General features: G+C 36.4%; 1 protein-coding gene across 3 annotated transcripts in view; it reads right to left on the bottom strand.

Annotated features, from left to right (window-relative positions):
• The window catches only part of TNRC6C (trinucleotide repeat containing adaptor 6C), a 148,341-nt gene that overhangs the window by 68,369 nt on the left and 57,441 nt on the right, over nt 1-22,531 (bottom strand). For all 3 annotated transcript variants that reach the window (XM_070937513.1, XM_070937514.1, XM_070937515.1), the window contains exon 4: nt 4,738-5,070. In XM_070937513.1, coding sequence (XP_070793614.1) covers nt 4,738-5,070 — 333 coding nt within the window. The remainder of the gene's footprint in view (nt 1-4,737; nt 5,071-22,531) is intronic.

The following is a 22,531-nucleotide window of genomic DNA, read 5'->3' as shown; positions in this document are numbered from 1 at the left end:
ATATGGCATAAAGTTATGATTATTAATCATAATGTACACGAATGCACATATTTCATGTATTAAAAATAAATACACATATCTGTTTTATGTATTAACAGGTTGGGGGGGAGACTCCTCCTGGACTTGTGGTTCCTACTTAAAGAGTATGTGGCAGCTGTGGCCAGAAGGACCTTTGCACAGCTTCATGTTGTGTCATTCATGTCCATTACTAGACCAGGGAGTCCTTCCCACAGTCACTTCTAATTCAACTACTACTCTATATGGGGTCCTTGAAGACTATTTGGAAGCTTCAGCTGGTATAAAATATGGTGGCATGGGCAGTTATATGCTGTTCATTCAGCCCCTATAATATTTCTGCTTTGTGAGCTGTACCAGCTACCAGTATGTTTCCAGGTACAATTCAATATGCTAGTGATCATCTTTAAAACCTTTCATAGCTTGCAACCAGGTTATGGACAGGATAGCTCCCCAGTAGTGTGTACTTGTCCTTTTAAAAAAATCTGCAGTGGCTATCCATCCTGTTACATCCAGAAGGACAGGCATGTTCTGGGTCCCATCTGCAAGACAGTGCCATCTAGTAGGACCCAGGAAAAAAACATTTTCTGCCATAGCTCTGGCATTTTGAAACATCACTTCTCTCAAGATCATATTTGCCACAACCCTACTGGTCATTTGCAAGACATTAAAAATTTGTTTCTTCTGTAACGTCTGGGGCCCTCATAGTGTGAGTGAGCCCATTTCTTGGTTATATTGACTGTGGAGCACTGTGAGTTTCATAGTTGCTGTTTTTGATTATTTATGTTTATAATATATTGGTTGTGTTTTATTCTTTTTTAAAATACTATTTTAATTGTCAGCCATCCACAATTATACATAAGATGTATGCTGTGCCTAAATTATTTTATTATTCATGTAGTTTAATTATTTACTGGAAAAATAAAATATCACTGTCACTGTCTCTTTGCTCTGTCCTCTTTTTATTTAAGCGTACATCCCGTTCTAACTTTCTCTTTCCTTCTCCACTTACATATTTAAATTTCAGAAGCATCAGCACTTACAAATCTTTGTGAGGCTCTCCGCCAAAAATTGATTTCATCATAAAGACATGTAACTCTTTAATACACAACCAAGATATTAAGATCATTTCATTTAAAATTAAAATTAAGTCTTATCTGGTTTAGAATCCAATCCAGAATCCAGATTTATATTTGCATCTAATAAAACTATGTTTTACTGACAATAAAGTAGCCTAGTTTGAATTAAGAGTTTAAAAAATTAAATAAAAATATACAATATACGGTGATAATTGAACTACTATTCTAAAACTACTCATCAATGAAGATGAACCTTATTACATGTACACAGGTAGTCCTTGACTTACAACCATTCACTTAGTGACCGTGACGTTACAATGGCACTGAAAAAAGTGATTATGGCCAGTTTTCACACTTACAACCACTGCAGCATCCCCATGTTCATGTGGTGAAAATTCCGGCGTTTGACAACTGGCCCATATTTATGACAGCTGCACTGTCCCAGGTTTATGTAATCACCATTTGTAACCTTGCCAGCTTGCTTTTGACAAACAAAGTCAATGGGGAAAGCTGGATTCACTTAACAATGTGATTCACTTTAAAACTGCAGTGATTCATTTAACAACTGTGCCAAAAAGCTTGTTTTATGGGGCACAATTCATTTAGCAAAATATATTTTGGGTTCCAGAGTGATTGTAAGTCTATGAGGAAAATAGTTAATAAAAAGCATGCAACAGCAACAGTTAAAAACAACTGTTTAACTTCGCTGTTGTAAATGATATATTTGACACTGTCTTGCTAAATATTACATTCACAGTAAAACCACAATGTAGCACAGTTGTCAAGTTCAAAAGGAAAAAAATAAAATTAATGTTAAGAATATAATAAAAAATTAACATTTAACATAGCCAGCTTAGCCTAGCCAGGAAACAAACGAACAATACCAGGAAAATAAGGAAGTACAGATATAAAATCAGAGAACTTGAAAAATGGTTTAAACATAAATTATAATAAAGACTGGAATATTGTATGTAATCTTTCCCTCTCAGAGAGAGGGGGGGAAATGAGGAAGATTTTCCCCTGCACTTGGAAATACTTATTAGCACTTAAGAATTCATCTAAGTGCATATGGCAAACTAGCAAGGATGTGCAGTCAGAAAGGGATTGAGTTTACACATAAACTCATTTTTAGACATCTTTTAGTTTAGAATGTTTAAAAGCATGCTTTGTTGAATAAATCACAGTAGCCTTATTTGTACATAACAGAAAACCATAATGAGTGGCTACATATTCTTAGTCACATATTATATTAAGCCCCAAACAAACAATCCCCAAACAAATCAAACTACAATATGGCTTTGTGTTCTTCTAAATTGGACAACATATTGTGTAAGTGTGAAGATTCAGTCCAATGTAAATGATGACAGAGGACAAAACTGTAAGCACCACTTCCAAATCCCGTTAACCTTTTGCTGTTAGCTGTCTTGAGTGTTTTTTTGGCAGAACAGTCAAATTCTTAGGCCAAGATTCTATAACTCATGGATGTAAGAACAGCCCTTTAAATCAGACACAAGTCTATTGAATCTATTATTATTTCACAAAAAGTCCAACTAAATGCCAATTGAAAGTCTTCAAGCAAACATGAAGGAAATAACATTTCCTTAATATTGTTTGCTAGTAACCAGTATTGAAAGATACAATATTATAACTAGGACAATTCTATTAGGAATCAAGGTTAACCAATACTTTATAATTGTCCAACATTCTTAAGATCCTGTCTAAATCCCTATTAGAGTTATTATTAGACTTCCAAAGTCAACAGCTTCAAAACATTTTGCAGTTGCAAACTCCATAATTTAAGTTTGGAATATATAGTATTCTTCTTTCCAGTAACTTTTAAAATGGAACTTTAAAACAATATAACGTACATCCTAAAAACTAACTTTAAAAGCATGGCAATACTACTGGTCTCCCTCTATTTACTGAACCAAGTGGCTGATTTTTTTATCATTCTGAGTGCTGTTTCATATGATAGAAGATGCTTTCTCCTTTCACTTACTTACTCCAAATAAGTCTTGCATTTAACATTGCTCGATCAATTTCAGTAGACTTTTCAGCTCTCATTTTCTCAAGCTATTCTTAGTAAGAAATATACTCTGAGATCCACAAGTAATTCCACTCATCTATGATACAAGTTGGACTAAAGCCCATTATCTCTCACAGGAGCAGTTCATCCTGCTACAATATCTCATAATACATTTAGAGTATGCATGATTGCCAACTCATGGTCTGACATTTCTTAAAGCAACAACTGCAAAAATCATGGCTTACTTTAAATAGCTAATAACTTTACAGTCAGATTTTGAAAAGCCTATTTGCAAGCATTAGCAATATTCTCTGTTAACATTTTGAAACATCTGGATGTAAAATCATTCAGTTTTGAAAAAAATATATTAAGACAACACTATACAAATTATATTTAGAATTAAGTCTATATTCCTAGGATTCCTGCTTTTGTACGTATCCATATGGTGGACTGACAATTTATGACGTTTACATGAGCTACAGTAGCTTTTCTCAAACAGTAAGTCATGGATATAACTATTGCTGAGCACATTGTAAGCCGCCCTGAGTCTTCGGAGAAGGGCGGCATATAAATCAAATTAAAAAATAATATATATATATATATATATATATATATATATATGTTTTCTCAGGTTTTCGCGGGTGTTTGTATGTAGGTCTTTGGTTATTCGGGTCTTGTCCCACGTAAAATTTTACGTGGGACAAGACCCGAATAACCAAAGACCTACATATATATATATGTACATATATATACATATACATATACATATACATATACATACATACATACATACATACATATATATATATACCTGTGATGGTGAACCTATGGTACGCGTGCCAGAGATGACACACAGAGCCCTCTCTGTAGGCACGCACATCATCACCAGCTGCTCTTTGAGGTTTCGGCACACGCATGACCAGCTGGCTAGCGCACATTTGCGTGCCGGAAACCCAAAGACCAGGTGGCCGGCACGTGCATGTGCACCAGACAGCTGGTCTTTGGGTTTCCGATGCTCTGATGCTCTGGCAGGTGCGCACACATGTGCGCACACGTTCCGGTTTGGGTACTTGGTGCCAAAAAGGTTCGCCATCACTGTTATATACTGTATACACAGACAATTTGTATCATGCATGTTTCACTGTGAACAGTCAAATTTTGATTTCAAGCACAAAATGAATCTCTATGAACATGGGAGCTCTGCTTTGCATTCAAAACAATGCTTTTATAATTTACTCTGATAATGGTTTCAACTTTGGTTTTATTTCTGCCTCTTCTACAGAGCCTAACTCAAAGAAGTACACAGGAAAGTCCTCTAGTTAGATTATGGCCACAAGAGGCCCATAATCAACAAAGGTTTCCAATGAATCTCCTGTTTAGTAAGCTGCCAATATTACTTCATTCAGGTCTTGTCTCTATATTGTTCACCTATACTTTCCAGGTGAAACTGATTCTGTAACAGAGAACAATGTGTCTTCCTTTCTACATGACCACAGTGTTTTAAATCAGAAACCAACCACTCTGATTAACCATTAATCAGATAAATATTAACTATTTAGCTGAGCACCTGAACAATTGTTCTGCCTATAATACATTTCTTTCAACCTTATCACTCACCTGTGGGGATCTGAGTCTTACTGGGGTGGTGATGTCCACCTACTCCTGGTTGTGGAGGAGGACTTGTTCCTACTTGTCCAGTACCTTGCGCTGGGCTTGTGCTGATCAGAGTTCCAGCAGGCAGAGGCTGGCCTCTTTTTAAGAGCTGCTTCTGTTCTTGTTGGCGGAAGCGTGGAGGCACCTCACGAGGCAGGTATCGGGATGCAGCTGGCTGCTGCCCATTGGCAGATGCACGCTTGCCATTATTATTGTTGGTAATAGTGCTGGTGGAAGTACTGGTACTGGTACCGGCAGGTTGGGGCTGGCTTAAACTGGTCTTAATAGGTTCTGGCACTAAGAAAATAAAAAGTTAAGAAAATATTAAGAGGGAGAATTAAATACAACTCTTCTTAAATGCACTTGAAATTAAAATTGATCAACATGCTCTTTGCTTGAATAAGCAAGTGAAGTAATCAAGCATATAACACTTAGGAAGCAGAGTTTATGCTACATAAATGTTACATTCTTTAGGTTTGATCATGTGACTGAAAATTTCTAAACAATATTTCTGGACATCTCAGTGATTTCTAAAACTTTATACTATATACTAAAAAAAAAATTCTTCATCTCTCCAAATGTATGCCATAGTAATATTTTTCTGTCTTCTGATATCAAGAGCATATCAAACTTGGGGAAACTTACATTAAGGAAACGCTTCAACAATATCGCAGTGCCATTATAACTTCAAATGGTTGTTAAATTAATAGTCATAAGGTGAGAACTATCTATATGGAATTACAACTGCTAACGTTAAGAAATAGCGAAATGTGTCAGTTTTTCTATTCTTTATTTCTTTTTGCTCCATTTTAAGAAACAGTTTTCCATAATAATAATATAGTGAATAATTTTTGGTGTAGCAATTAAGGTACTGGCCTAGAAACCAGGAGACTGTGAGTTCTAGTCCCATTTTAGGCATAAAAGTTCGACTGGGTGCCCAACCTACTTCACAGGGTTTGCAGTTGTGGGGAAAATAGGAGGAATGAGCAGTATGTATTTGTCACCTTGAGTTACTTATAAGTAATAAAGACGGCATAAAATAATCTAATTCACACACACATACACATATAAATTTTAAAATGTGTAAATCTCAAAGTGCAATTGGACCTTGGTTTATATATTACCCTGACAGGTTGACATTAGATACATTCACACTGATATTGATATGAACAAATTTCTTTTCTAAAGTATTTCCTTACAATTTCCTAAAAATTCCCTTAAAACTCCCTATTTTAAAGACATAAATATTCTTATTTATATCTTTAAAATATAAGAGCCACCTAACTTTAGTTAGCTCCAAAATTACACAAATAATCAATTATGCTTTTTCAGTATGCTTTATATATTTTGTCTTTTAAGAATCATATTCTACTATGATATAATTACATAATAAATTTATTTGCAGAACATTTTAATATCCTCTGTACAGTCCAGCAATTTATAACGGAATTTTAGAGCAATATAAATTGGTTATTAAAACATACTAAGAGAAGCATGAAAAGTAAATTACTTCAAAAGAAAAATTCCATTAAATGCCCAATATTTATTTGCTCCATGTTTTCACTGGGCATTATTAAGGCAAGCAGCAACTGAACCACCTTTCCATAGTCAGGACACCAAATCAATGAGTAACATTTTATATATCCAACAATCTCACTTCTGTAGGTAAAGAACAGCAGAAGAGGCCTTTAAAAAGAGGCATCCCTCCTTTGCCATCTGATGTTAATGATTTTATTTGCTAATGAGTTTATTGGCTATTATTGATGTTTTTAATGTTTTCAATCCTTTAATGTCTATAAGCTGCCCAGAGTCATTGCATACAAGATGGGCAGCAAATAAATTTCATAAATAAATAAATAAATGCTGGCCAGAGGGCAAGGCTACGCATGTGTGAAACCAGACCGTCCTTAAGATATTCCAGCCTACATTGTTTAGAGTTCTTAAAGGTCAAACTAGTACTCTGACTTAGAACTGGAAACAAATCAGTATTTAACGTAAGTTGCATACTGCCAAGGTTGTATGCTCCGTGTACTGAGATCTACTTACAAGTCTTGCTTTGGGACTGTGAGCCAACTGATGTTTCTGATCACTTTTAAAGCTAGAACCATGTGGTAGGAAAGCAGTATATATATTCTCTACTTTGAATGTTACCAGGCATAATGATCGATAACACAATATAGATGTAAAAGTGAGTATCTTCAAAATGAGCAAATCATGGCCCTGGTACACACAAAACTAAGTCAAAACTGTAACCAAGACTACAGGCAAATTCATGCAATCCCACAATTTTCTTAACAAATTACAATGAAGCTTTAATTTTGCCTTTCACAAATGCCTCAATTAATCTCTAATTGTGGAAATCAGCCACTTAGGTGGAAGCAGAGATGCCAATCTTCTTTTCTCTGCTACTCAATACTACCGCAGAATTAAAAAATAGCTTAAATTTCCTACAAAATTCACATCAGCCTTTGTGTTTTACATTCTTTTCAACTTCATTTGTAAAACTCAAAGTGACTGTGCTGAATTACATTTGTAGTACATTTAATACAAACCAGGAATGTATATATTGGGAATATAGATAAAACACTGACTTTGTTTAAATCTCTGCAGCTGCTTAAAACTAGAAACATTTCCTGAATTTTTAACTGGAATAAAACCCAGACCCTGATCCCCACCGAGGTAACATTATCCAAGAACAATGCACTATCAAACAGAACAAAGATTCTATTAATACATTTGATTTCTTTTACCATAACCTGCTAAGTCAAAATATATAAAAATAGATGAAATCACACAGAAATTAATGGGGCAATACAAAATCATTCACTATATCCACAACTGTGAAATTGAACAACTGATGCAGAACATTTTGCCGCAAGAATTAAAGTTCTGATTTTTTTTTAAAAAAATCTTATCTTATTAAAGCTATAAAAATATAGACATAAGGCTGAGCGTCATGGCGCCATCGGAGCCTGGGTCCAAGGAGGATGATGAGACGGAGCTAGGGTGACGGAGGAATGATTGGAGGAGTAGGATGAAGCAGTCCCAGGTCCCTTGGGCCTAGGAAGGATTGCCAGCGAAGGAGAGAGGGTGCAGGATGACTAAGCAAGTGGGGAGGAGGGGAGGCAGCGGAGCAGAGGAGTGATGGAGCTCCAGCGACAAGCAATTACTTTCTCTCTCTCTTCCCCCCCCCATCCCAGAGCAAGGAGAGGAGACAGGATCAGCGCAGAGCGACCCAACAAGTCGGGAGGAGGGTGCTCTGTCTCTCTTTACAAGGATTACCTGGGGAATGAGATTTAATGAGATGCCATTGGAAAGGGCACTTGTAAGGAACAAGCGTTGCCTTTTTCCAGTCTCACGTGCTGTTACTAACGTCTGGATACCTTGCTGTGCCTTGCCCTGCTTGCCTTGCCCTATTTGCCTGGTCTGGCTATGAGCGAGTTTGCAGCGACACAGTTCTGCTCCTGGTTATGTTGCAGTCCCAGTGAACTCTTCCTATGATGAGGACTCCTTGGAACGAAATTCCCTGAACTGTGGCTGCTCCCAGAACTGTGCTGCTCCTCTGGACTAATAGCAGCCAGGAACTATTGGAGGTTTGTTTAGAGCTTTGCTCCTGGACTTGCGGTGAACGGTGTGACTTTTGAAGGAAAGTTGGCGCAATAAAGGGGAGTTAAGCCTCCGTTCTAGCAGTGTTACTTCCATGCCCAGCCGGCAGCTGAGGGGAGCGCTCCCAATCCCCAATACACGTACATTGCACAGCCCTACCAGTACACAGAACACAGCAAAAAAATTCAGAGTTCCAACCATAAATTTAAGTAAAAAATAGTCCAAAATAAAATAATTTTCAGACCAACAGAATTATTCTCAATATTTGTCTCTGAATATCTCAGAAAAATCCAACACCAGTCTCATCAGTAAGACTGAGTGAAAAAGTCTGAAGAGGGCGTGGCCAGACCAATGGAAAAAGTTGAAACAGTCTTGAGCTAAGCAGGAAGTGATTACCCATGTGAATTGTCGGAGCAGCAATGCTGGAAAATTAATTAAAGAGCCTTGATAGTACAAGGGTTTAATGCACCCTGTTATTAACACAGCTGCCTGCAATTTCTGCTGGTTCGAATCTCTCCAAGGCTCAAGGTTGACTCAGCCTTCCATCCTTTCTAAGGTAGGTGAAATGAGGACCCAGTTTGTGGGGGCAATAAGCTGACTTTGTATAAAATATACAAAAGAATGAAGGCTATTGCTTAAAGCATTGTAAGCCGCCCTGAGTCTCCGGAGAAGGGCGGCATATAAATCAAATTAAAAAAAAAAAAAAATTGGACAAAGTGGTATTATCACAGGAAGCATTTTTTGAACCAAAGTGCCACAAATGGGCTAACTTATAGACTGTGATAGAACATACAAGCAGAATATAGATATTTTCTAAAAACAATTGGAGATGAGGAAGATGTTCATGGATATTATTTACTTATTATACTTCCAAACAAAATGGTTTTGTCTCATTTAAATAGAAAGATTTAGATAGGATATACTCATATGATTGTTATCTGATTAATCCACTCACAACTGAAGCTTATTTTTATCTGAGTTGAAGTGTCTTTATGAATTGATCAGTTAGACACAAAGGAGCTGCCCTTCCATCTGCATTTACGTGCAAACCAAGACATTTTTAAAGCAGTATTTTTGCTCACATCTATATTTGGTTAGAATTTAATATTTTTATATAATAAATGTTTTGAGTGTTTCAGCTATCTCTAGATGAATCCATCCAAGTATTATATGGCAATTATGCATTAAAGCATTACATGATTATCATTAAAAGTTTCTGAGGCCTTTATTTCAAACAAAATAAACAATTACCTGATATAATTGTCAGATTACAATCTTCTCTTCGATGAAAGTAATTTGTTAACAGAGAAAGCCCTGCTTTAGGTTTTCAAATGTAAGATATTGCAGGTGCTCATTATCTAAAGCAAAATATTACAAAGCTATCTAGGTAGTGTTTTGGGATACACATAGGGAGACACCTGCCCTCAAATAGACCACACATACTAACCTTGGCAGAAATAATAAGACCAAACATACTGGGTTTTACAGCAGCTGCTACCCCAGATCAACCAAAGGTCTAGACAAGAAAAGGTACTATGCGCGCAAAAGCAAATGCTTCTGGCAGTTCTCAGAATGGCTTAAATGGGAAAAGTTTTTCCTCAAAGAAAAAGCAGGAGTATTCTTGCAACAAAATTCCAAATACTGCCCAAAGATAGACATTGTAGTTGTTGCCATTTGAGAGTCTTAAAAAAGAAGGTATGGAAATATCTCTATTAAATAAATAAATATTTATTTATTTAAATAAAAAAATAAAAAAGCATACCAATAACAGAAAAAAAAAACCCACATGGCTGGCTTGAGAAATAACTTAGATATGGCAACAGGCCAACTGCAATTATTTTTAAGAAGTGTTTTGCATAGGGACAATCTGGAAAAACTAAATATCAGATGCACAACAGGCCTGAAGATTAGATGACAAAAAAATGTAGGGCCAATATCAAAAGGATAAAATTCCTTCAATAGGTAAACAGAAATTTTGCCAAAATAAACTCTAGTCATCTTTCTAGAAATAATTGCCATCTGTTTTTACGATATAAGAAATAAAGAGAGACAGCTTTAAAAATTATTACATTATCCAAGTAGACAAAAATGTCTTTTACTTCATGTACTCAAACAGCATTTAAAAGCCAGCTGCTTTATCCAAAGGGTCAATTTTGATATTATGTTAAAGTATGTTTAGGGTTATACTGTATGAACAAGCCTACACAAACTTCCCTGGTATCCTCTTTTTCCTCTGGTGCATCTGCAAAAGATCAGAAGCATCATTTTTTTTGTTTTGTTTTCATTGGATTCATCAAAGCTTTGCATCAAACCTTTATGGAACTAGTGAATCATAATCCAGTGTTCAATTAAGACATTGATAAATCATAATGTAAACTGAAATGTCTTTCAATAATTTAAACTAAAACTTCTTCTGAATATTCACATAGCTTGTTCTCCTTGCTGCTGCAGCTTCAAAAACAAAGTGCTATCTGCAAGACAGAGGCTTGTTCATACAACAGTAAATTATTGCTTTATATTTAAAGGGGGAAAAAATCTCCTTTTAGAGGAGTTTCAACTAAATATGCCAACACTTTCAAATGCGGCTTGAGCTACATTCAATGCTTAAATAGAAATCATTTACAGAACGAAGAGATGGGGACCACAGCTAAGGAACTGCTCTTTCCAATGTCTTTTTACAATTTTTATCTGGCGAGTGGTTTTCATCCTACCCCCAATAGTTTTATTTCACTTTTTTTTCCCCGCTGACCTCAATAGTACTGAAATTTTTATTATTATGCAATAAATCTGGTTGTAAATTATTCAGTATACACCGTATTTATTCCTTTGTCCAATTGCTATTTCAGGGGAATGGGAAAGTTTTGATCCAGAGCCTCTTTAGAAATAGCCACGGACAGTCACAGGAATGCCTCCTGTAAACAAAGTCAACCAAGACCCATGACACCAGTGGTCTTTTCCCAATGCAGGTTTCTCTTTTTGGCTTAGAGAAGGGAAGTCCATTACAGTTATGCCTGAATTAAGTAGCAGAAATCTGATTTTTCAAATCTGAGAAGATACCATATTGTTATTCAATACTGTATTTTTCAGTGTATAAGATGCACTTCCCCCCAAAAAAAATGGGTGAAATGTCTGTGCATCTTATACAGCGAATGTTGCCAAAGCTCTGCCTACCCACCAGCCCCCATCCTTTGGCCTCTGCCTCCCAGCAATTTGCCTCCTTGCAGCAAACAGCAAACAGCCTGTTCAGCTTCAGCACAGCCTGATTTAGCAAGAGGAGCTGATTGGCGGTTGGATCTGCCTCCTGGAATACCGCCTATCAGCTGTTCCAGGCTGCAGGGATCACCACCGCCCATCACCGCTGCCACATATCACTGCCTCCACGTGCCACATTTTTGGCCTCCTGTGTCCCGTTTTCAGCCTCCGCACTCCCCATTTTCCATCTCCAAGCTCTCCATTTTTGGCCTGTTTCAGGCAGTGGGGATAGGCAGTGGCAGACTATCTAAATTGCTAAATTATCTAAACTATCTAAAATGCTAAATCAGAGATGGACAAACTAACTTTAGAGTTACAGGATAAGGAAGACTCAAAATACTTCATAATATGGAATAGATGGTACCAGTGGATAAACCAGAGGAGGGGGAATGGTTAAAGATGAAATTTAGAAGAAATTAACATAATTAAAAACAGCACTGTCAGATGGATAGAAAAGGAAATAAGTCACTGTGTGTATGTATATATGTATATATAATAATAGAAAGTAGTCAATAGATGAAGTTGAGTACTGTATATGTACTGTATATGTATATGTAATTTTTGTCTTCGATTAAGAGAAACTTGTATGTTTTTCTTATATTTGTTTTAAATGTTTTTTTTAAGAATGAATAAAGTTTGTTTTAAAATTCAAAAAAAAAAAAAAAAAAAAAGCTAAATCAGGCTGTGCTGAAGCTGACCAAGCTGTTTGCTGTTTACTGCAAGGAGGAAAATTGCTGAGAGGCAAAGGCAGATTTTTTTTTTCTTGTTTTCCTCCACAAAAGCTAGGTGCGTCTTATAGTCCGGAGCATTGCATAGTTCGAAAAATATGGTACATCTTGCTAGACTATACTCAAGCTGACCTTTAAGAAATTTATAGTGTTCACTCTGATTTAAACTGACTGCAGTCTCTTAGAAAATGAACTTCAAGATAGCTTTTCATAAAAAATGTTGTTATGGGAGGGGGGGAGTTTTGATTCATTACCAAAAGAGTTTTTCTTATTTCTACCAGCCATTTTGTTTTCTGGTGCTTCTTACTCTCTAACAATCAGAATCACACAAGCAATAGTATCACCTGGGACACTTCTCCAACACCAAAATTCAAAAGCATCAATACTCGTTACCCTGCTTCTTCAAAATCCAACTTTCACTTCTACAAAGTTGTGTAGAATTCTGATCTTTGTAAGTATACAGACAACATGGCATCTGAATATCTTTTCCAAAGCCTTTGTAGTTGCTCAACTAAATGCTGAGGCCTATTTCTTGACTGCTTGTTCCTTTAATGTTGATGGCTGATCTTAAAAGGCAGAAGCTATCATTGACAATTCTAAGGCTAGTTTGCTCTTCTTTATATTTGATTTTAATCCCATTTTTTCACTGTGCTCCTTGGTTTTTATTACTAGAGCGTGTAGATCTTTTACATTTTTAGCTCTCAGAATAATATCATCAGCATCGTGCAGGTTATTAACATTTCATTTTAAAACCATTGCTCATCTTCTTCCAGTCCAGCTTCCCTTAACATACTTTCAGCATACACACTGATAAAATGAAATGCTCATCCATAAAAATTTACATAAACTAAAGAACCAGCTAATAGAATGGCAGTCCCCCACCTCTGCAGCTTGGCAGCCAGGCTTGGGGGAGGAGAGAGGGGAACTGGGCCATGCAAGCTGTAGACCGGCATGCACGCACATGCAGCCTTACGCGAGTGGTGGGCCATTGCACATTCATCCGAGTGTCCACTACCCCACCACTCGCGCAAGTTGAGCTGCACACATACGTACTCTGGCCAGCCACTCACATGGCCCAATTCCAAATAGGCCACAGTCCGGTAGTGAGCCACAGTTTGCGGACCCCTGTAATGGAAGATAAGAGTAGAATCACAGTTAATGACTTGGACAGCATTTGGAGGCTATGGTTATCAGTGACTGTTATTTAGATTGGATATATCCAGCAATTTATTTCTGATTGCCAGAAACAAAATAGTTGCTAAACTATAGAAAAGAAAGGGTGCCATTACTGTCATGTCTACTTGTCTGTTCTCAAAAGGAATGTATGAATCATGCAGAAACAGAAGGGAAGCCTTTTGCCCAACAGGTTTTGATCTGATCCAATGTGGTTGATAGCAATTAAGCTAAAGTATATTTCTTCTCTAAACAATAGGAAGCAGAAAGTGACATTTCAGTTGAAGTAGGTAACAACACACATTTTATCTTATATAGATAGATCTTATACACACACATACATACATATAAAGAGAGAGAAAAGTTCAGTTGTTTTATATCTATCTATCTATCTATCTATCTATCTATCTATCTATCTATCTATCTATCTATCATCTATCATCTATCATCTATCTATCTATCTATCTATCTATCTATCTATCTATCTATCTATCTATCTATCATCTAAAACGACGGAACTTTTCTGCTTTTGTATTATTGTCTCCTCTACACTATTATACCAGACTGTGTCTGAAAAAGAAAAGTTCCACACCCTGATTGTTACCAATATAGCACAAATTAAACCTATATTTTAATCTCAAGACAAAAAAGGCCTATTTTCTTATCAACCTTATAATGGCACAGTGATTAGTATATTAAAATATGTAAATTTATTTAAATGTAATCAATCAGTTAAGAGCTATAAAATAATTAAAAAAACTAATCAGTTGATAGCAATGGTAAGAATAAAGAGGTAATCAGTTACCAACTTAAAATTAATGACCTTAAAAATTGTTTTGTAGGGCTAATATTTTTCGACTATTATAAAGGAGTTTTTAATGTGATACGATAGTATAAAAACATAGACTTCTTTCATATTCATTGAGAGATTGGGAAATACTACATAATAAAAAGGACTGTGCCTGTCATAAATAAAGTTCATCTGATTATAGAATTTTGAACAAGGACACTCAACTATACTACTAAGATAATTAAAATCTTATAGATCACAAATGAATTGGATCCATGATTCCCTGTATAGTACCATATTTTCCGGTGTATAAGACGACTTTTTAACACATGAAAATCTTCTCAAAAGTCGGGGGTCGTCTTATACGCCGGGTGTCTTTCTCCTGTAACCAGGCAGACCAGCCCGAAAGGCTCTGACGCCTTAAATGGCTCTGGCGATCCAAGCTCTGACGATCCCAGCTGAGTTGCCTGCTAATCAGGCAACTCAGCTGGGATCGCCAGAGCCATGTAAAAGAAAAAAAGTTTTTTTCCTTTTACATGGCTTTAGCGATCCAAGCTCTGACGATCCCAGCTGAGTTGCCTGCTAATCAGGCAACTCAGCTTGGATCGCCAGAGCCATGTAAAAGGAAAAAAGTTTTCCCCCTCCAGCTTGCTTACCTTAGCTGCTAATCGCAACACTTGCCTTGCTTCGCTTGCCTGAATCCATTCCATCAGCAAGCCACTCCCTGCCTGCAATCAAGCAGGCAGGGAGTTGTGGACTTCAACTCCCAGAATTCCTCAGCCAGCAAAACAAAGCTGGCTGAGGAATTCTGGGAGTTGAAGTCTACAAGTCTTAAAGTTGCCAAGGTTGGAGACCTCTGTTCTATTGAGTAAGATTTTTTCCCCTTTGGGAGCTTTAAAAAAAAGTTAATTGGGGATTTTTTTAGTTGTTCTTTTTTTAGACCTAGCCATTTAAAGTTTAGGAAGTTTTAAATTTAGCTTTCATATAAAAATAAAAATAAAATAAAATAAAATAATATTTGTGCAGCTTTCTGAAATTTAGTGTGTTTCTGTAGTGTTTCACTCTAACTACACAAACATACAAAATCTCACAAAGCTGTATGTGGAATTTTGTGTGTGTAAAGTGTGAAAATTGTTTTTTTGGGCTTTTTGTGGCTGTGTGAAGTTCCTGCTTGTTGCAGGGGCCATATTGGGTCTAGCACAGCTGCTTTTACATTGTGGGTGAGCCTGTTGTGTTGTGTTGTGTTGTGTGTGTGTAAAGTGTGAAAGTTATTTTTTGGGGCTTTTTGTGGCTGTGTGAAGTTCTTGCTTGTTGCAGGGGTCATTTTGGGTCTAGCACAGCTGCTTTTACATTGTGGCTTAGCCAATTGATGTTTTTTAATTTTTATTTGGTGTGCGTTGGAAGAGGGGTAGTCTTATACGGCGAGTATAGCCCAAACCCTATATTTTAACAGGAAAATTCGGGGGTCGTCTTATACGCCCAGTCGTCTTATACACCGGAAAATACAGTATATGCTATACTGTATAGTATAGCAAATACTATAATTATTTGCAAAAGGTATTTTAAAGTAATAAAGCATTAAGTTGTGACATATATTAAGATAAAATCCTTTGCATGCAGTTTCATAATACCCAGCCCTAGCTAAATAACAGTGGAATTTTTTTAAAGCATTGTGAGAAATTGCCAGCAGATTTGAACAAATGTATTAATTTTGCAAATATTTTCTTTATGATAGTGGAGCCAACAAATGTCTTCTAAATGGTAGATGGTTTAAAGGCACTTTTCTTGATCACAATTGAACTTTTTGAAAGTGATAGCTCTTAATATATTGTAGATATATTAACACATTCTCTCGCACAGAGATCTAACAAACTGTGGAAATTGATTAGATCATTAAAATCTTGCATGCCAATCAGATCCCAAACCCAAACCCAATCTGTCAATCTACAGAAAAGACCAGGCCAGTTATACAAGACGTTATCTACAGAGGACACTATCTTTTTTAATGAAAAGAAGGACTAGGGGTGACATGATGGCAGAGTTCTAATATCTCAGAGGCTTCCACAAAGAAGAGGGAGTCAAGCTATTCTCCAAAGAACCTGAAGGCAGAACAAGAAGCAATGGATGGAAACTAATCAAAGAGAGAAGCAACCTAGTATTAATTAGAAATTCCCTGATGGTGAGAACAATTAACCAGTGGAACAACTTGCATCCAGAAGTTGTGAATACTTAAACACTGGGGGTTTTTAAGAAGAGATTGGACAGCCATTTGTCTGAAATAGTATAGGATTTCCTGCCTGAGCAGGGGGTTGGACTAGAAGACCACCAAGTTCCCTTCCAACTTTGTTATACTGTTATGCCCTTTTACTAATGATAATATATTTCCATGGATCTTATTATTTAAGCAGCAGCTTATGATACAAACAATGAAATCTAGTCTGATGCCATCATGATGGAGTTAAAGAAATATAAGAGTAAATATTTCACTGTGCGTACTAAATATTTCATTTTTACTAACAAGACCATTCCAAAACTATATACTGCTTCTTTTAAAAAAATAAATAGGTCAGGAATCAATTGTGACACAAAACCAGAGTAACATGGAAACCACATTACTTTGGATTTTTCTAATAAATATCTCCCACATTCCCAATATAAAGCTAATTGCTTGCTACTACTAATAATCCCATATTTAATTTTAAATCTAAATTTCATAATCCAATGTGGAGAAAAATATTTCAGTGACATCCCAACTCCATGCAAAGGCATTAAGAAATTCCATATAATGTTATTAATGCAATGAACGGGATCAATCACTCAGATCTTAATTATTCAGCTTTTAAATACATTTCTGCAAAGATTAACATGGAAATAATAAAAGCTATATAAGCCTCACATCGAGTTCTTGGTCTTTTGGATCCCCAATTTCCTCACATCTAAGGTTGTACAATATATAATTGTATGTTTGCTGTACAATGTACAACTCTTTTGCTCCCAGGTTGTCCCCACATCACCCACCTTGCCCCACTCTCCAAACATATCAATGGTTCACTAAGAAGGGAAAGAAAGAGAGCACTGCAAGAAGCATTCTGGAGATGGAACAGTTAAACCCAGCAATGCTTTCTTAGCCACTGCTGTGACAGGATTTATTTACAGCTTCCATTAAATACAGCAAGCTCCATTACAAAGTGCTGTATGTGAGAAGAATTTTTGATTATACAATGCAAGTGCTTCACTGCATTAAACATAGCATACCAGTGTATTCCCCCACCCAACCCCCTGTAATTGGTTTGGGTCATTGTTTGATGGGTTTATGAATTCATTACAGGAAACAGATGGATCACATAAATCAGAGCTATTCATCCAGCCAATCAAATGGCCAATTTTTCTCTTCTGTTCTCTTTCCCCCTTCTCTTCAACCTTAAAGAAGCTACTTCCTTCGTGCACAAAATGGTGTATAGAGTATGTATAGAAATAAGTTGTTAAAGCAACCTTGAAACAGGAAATTGAAACAGGAAACACCTTTTAAATGGAACTAAGCTTACTACGCTCACTATCCCCTATCAAAGCCTGATACAAAGAAAACTTACCCAAGTTTTCCTGAAACACTGGAACTCAAGCAGAAAAAGCAAGATACTTAAGAATACACCAAGTTCTATTTTTAATGGCAATGAAAGAGTTTAATATTGGAAAAGCTTATTTTAACCCCTCAATTCCCATTTTCAAATGGAGAGTTTTTATTCAGAAAATTACTTCCTTTGTCTATTAAACTCTCAAGTTTGACAACAGAGACATCTGCTGGTAAAATGCAAGTATCACAAAGGTTATATAAGCATTTATATTTTTAACATAAGCAAACCTTTTGTCATCTACTATGCAGAAAAAATCTAAATATCCAATGTTAGATAATTAAATGATTTGACTTGTAGGAAATTTCATTGCATGAGGTATCTGGGGGGTGGGGAGGAACACTCTTTGTAAAAATAATATTTCAATGGCTACTTTCAGATTTCTGCTGTATTTTTCAAGTCCCCCCCTTTTTTTTAAACAAATAGGGCAATTAAAGTCCAGAAGGCTCTTAAAATAAAATGTGAAACTCACTCATAACCACACTGACCTAATTCTCAAGGGGGTCTAGTTATATATGAATGGTTGGGAAATTAGAGGACATGATCATCAATACATGGTCTTCGTAGACATTATTATAAAATCATGGGGCTAGAAGGGACCTTGGTGGTCTTCTAATCCAACCCCCTGCCCAAGGCAGGGGTCCTTATACCATCCTAGACAAATGGCTGTCCAGTGTTTTCTTGAAAACCTCCAGTGATGGAGCACCTTCAACTCTGGGAGGCAACTTGTTCCACTGATTGATTAATCATTCACACTGTCAGAAATTTTATTTCCAGGTTGGATCTCCCTAGCTTCTACCCATTCCTTTTTGTCCTGCCCTCAGGTGCTATGGAGAATAAATCAACTCCCTCTTCTCTGTGACAGCCCTGCAAGTTCTGGGAGATGGCTCTTAGGACTCCCCTAAGCATTTTCTTTGTTAGGCTCAACACAACTAGTTCCCTTAGCTGTATTTAGTCTCCAGATCTCTAACCATCTTTGTCATGCTTCTCTGCACACTTTATAGGGCCTCAGCACCTTTTTTGTACTGTGACCACCAGAATTGGATGCAGTATTCCAAATCTGGCCTCATTATACAGTACAGAGCGGTACTATAACTTCTCACAATCTTGATGTTATCCCTCTGTTGATGCCGCCCAGGACTGCGTTGACATTTTTGGCCAATTAACTTTATTTGGGAACAGCTATGTACTAAATTCTTCTAGGATAGAATTTTCTTGAGCATTTTTAGTAGAATGTTTGGGCTTATCAGGTAGAAGGGGGAGTTGTCTCCCTATCAGACAATTCCTACTCTCTTTGCCAAGCTTATCCTGCTCAAGCTGCCTGAAACAGCAATTTCAAGAATTGGGGATGGGGGTAGGGCTTGAGAATGGGATGAGAGTAGGAAACTTCTGAAGGACAAACTGCTTTAATTCTCACCCTTAAACAGCAGCATGTAAGGCTGCAAATGAGGTGCCAGGATGGAAGCCAACAAAAGTGTGTGTGTGTGGGAGGGGGGGAACGACACACACGGATATTTCAATTAGACTTTAGCCTTTAAATTCATGTACAGTACTTTTAAATTTTAAATACTTCCATACAAGATTTTACTAACTTGGTATTAGCAAAGTTGTTTTTTTTCAGGGCACTGTGCTATACATATTCATTCATTCATTATGAAAATTCTGAATATATTTAGGTATCATGCTAAACTGAGGCATGTATAGCAAAACACTTTCAGTGGGTTAATTAAATTATTCAATTTAACATTCACATATTCATCTCAAGAACCATTGTTGCCATGAGCCCAAAAAAGATCCAAGTAAACTGATCAGAAAAAAAAAAATGTGCTATCAACATAAGTTTTAAAATTTTTAGAAAAGATTACTCATGAAAAGATTTCCAGAACTGAACATTCTATACATATTTTTCAAAAAGGATTCCCTATCACTTTATACAAATTACACGGATCACCTAGATTTGTTTCTTATTGTCCCTTAAATGTATGATTATGCTAAGAAGCACATTTAATTTCTTTCACCTTAATTTTGAGGGCCTTAAATGTTTATTTTTATATATACTTTTCTATGGTAACAGTCTCTCTCAAAGTTGTGCTTTTAAAAATCAATTATTTTTCCATCTCTGCAGAATCCCTGGAGAACTACTGTCTTACTATCTATATTGAATCTTTGTAGAAAATATGGAACAAGAGTTGCAATCTTGGTTTAAAATATATTGACTCCTTTCTTTCTTTGTTAGGTAGTTTAGCTTTCTTGATAGCACACTTCTATTGCCTCATCAATAACTGTTACTGTCCTCATGGAAAAATGATGCCTATATTTGACCCAATCTTGAAAATGCTGATATGCAAAGACAGATCCTGTATCATACAAAATACTAAGATATACAGTTCTTATACAAATATTTGTAGAAACTTTAGGGCAACAGTATTTCTACAAATACTTACGTAACAATTGCATTACTGAATTACATCTAATAACGTAGTCCTCAATTTACAAACATTCTTTTAGTGGCCATTTGAAGTTATAATGGCATTGAAAAATTTTTCAATGTTTTTCACATTTTTGATCATTGTAGCAACCCCATGGTAGCATGTTCAGAATATGGACACTTGCAAAGTAGCATATATTTATGACAGTTGCAGTGTCCCGAGGTCATGTGATGTGATCACCTTTTGCAATCTTCAGAGCAGCAAAGTCAATGAGGAAGCCAGATTCTTTTATCAACTATGTTACTAACTTAACTACTGCATTGATTAACTTAACAACCATGGAACATACTAACAATTATGATGTAGTCTGAGGATTTCTTTCCCTGCCTGTATTCCTTTTCTAAACTGGTTCCAAAATGTCATGGAGTGATTATATAGGGTCATTTCCATGAATACCATATGAAGAAAAAGATTGTCCCCACCAAATTTCATTCCATTTTCTCTTATTCTGCCTATAATCCAAATTTTATCTGGAAGTCTATAGCTATCCACAAACCATTCTGAGGACCTTATGCTAGCTACCTCCATCCTATCTGAAAAGCATCAAAGTGTATTATAATGCTATGCGTGTAAGGAGGAAGAAAAAGGTATAACTACAACTGAGTTGCTGAAGTGTGTCTTAAAATTGCTCTAATGCAACAATTTTGGAATTAGCAAATGCCTAACGGCAACAAAGAACAATGCATTTATATTACCTGGTTATATATTTCACACTCTCTAGAACTATCATCCAGAAATTAATTCATCATTTTCAATCGAACAAAAGCAATACTAATCATCCTGATTAGCTAATGTCTATATTAAGTTGATTTTCACTCCTCTCACAGCAATGAGTTTAGTGAAGGAATACTAGTGGCAGGGGTTTGCTTCCATTTCTGTGGTTCTTGAAATATATAGTACATATAATATTCAGTGGCTAGGGAGCCAAAGAGAAGTTATCTTGGAGAATCTTTGTTTCTAAGAAGGTTAAAAAATCTATTTAGCTGACTCTCAAAGTAAAAAGACAATGTGAAACATCCAGAAAAGTCTCTGAGAGTTATTTAGGAAACTTCAACTATATCTTAATGAAATCTGGACCTTTGGAATTAAGAACTCTGCTGAGGACTAAGCTGGCTGGCAGTCAATCTGCAGATTAACAAGATTTGCTGTTCTACAATATATGAAATCAAGTAGTTCTTCAGTTTATATGAGAATTAAGATTTATTTTTGTACCTTTGTGGAAATATAGATATACAGGGATGTGGAATATTATTTTTGGCTTGCATACAAAATAGTTATTAAACGTAAGGCTTTTTGAAAGGCCTTTGTGCTGGGACTCTGGGATGCATATCTTTGACAGAACCCGTTCACTGGTTACATTAATTTGTTATTGGTGCTTTTATTTAAGCTTGGATACTGATTATATTTGTGCAGGGTTTTTGTACATTATTATTAGCTGCCCAGAGTCATTAATTTGAGAAGGGATAGGATAGGATATAGAATACCCTTATTATATCTCTTAGCCTTAGGCAGAAGAGAGTAGGCAGCATTAATCACCCAACTTTAAGAATGAGGATTGAACCTATCTCTCTTAAGAGAGAGTTTATTTGATTTTTTTTTTAAAAAGAAAGCTGCTGAGTCAGAGAATATCCTTTTTCTGTTAGTAAACAAAATGAATCTTTCCTCTTAACTGTTTTAAGATTAACTACTACATTTTGTTGATTTGTTTTTTTAAAGAATGCCACTCTGGATAATATATTGCTATAACATAGTTACATTTAATTATGATTACATTTTTGTTTACTGTGAACCACACTGGATGCAGCATTCACTTAACACTCATATGGATCAGGGGTGGGCTGCTGGGTGTTCACAGGGTTCGGGAGAACCTCTAGCTAAGATTCTGTGCAGTTCAGAGAACCCCCAAATCCCACTCCTGGCTGGCCCCACCCCACCCCCACCCCCACCCCTCCCAGGCCCCACTCCACCCCCGCCCCTCCCATGTGGCCCATTTTGAATGCAGGTAAGTGCAGGGCACGTGCAGAGGGGAGAGTGAAAAACAGACCTACCAGAAGTTCATGAAGGCTGGAAACGGGCCCATTTCAGAGGGCC

Source organism: Pituophis catenifer, unplaced genomic scaffold, assembly GCF_029215685.1.
Source record: "Pituophis catenifer annectens isolate HBS135680 unplaced genomic scaffold, rPitCat1.0.hap2 SCAF_2, whole genome shotgun sequence".
Classification (NCBI taxonomy): Eukaryota; Metazoa; Chordata; class Lepidosauria; order Squamata; family Colubridae; genus Pituophis; species Pituophis catenifer.
Note: the sequence above shows the minus strand (reverse complement) of the source record. Positions and strands in the feature narration are given on the sequence as shown.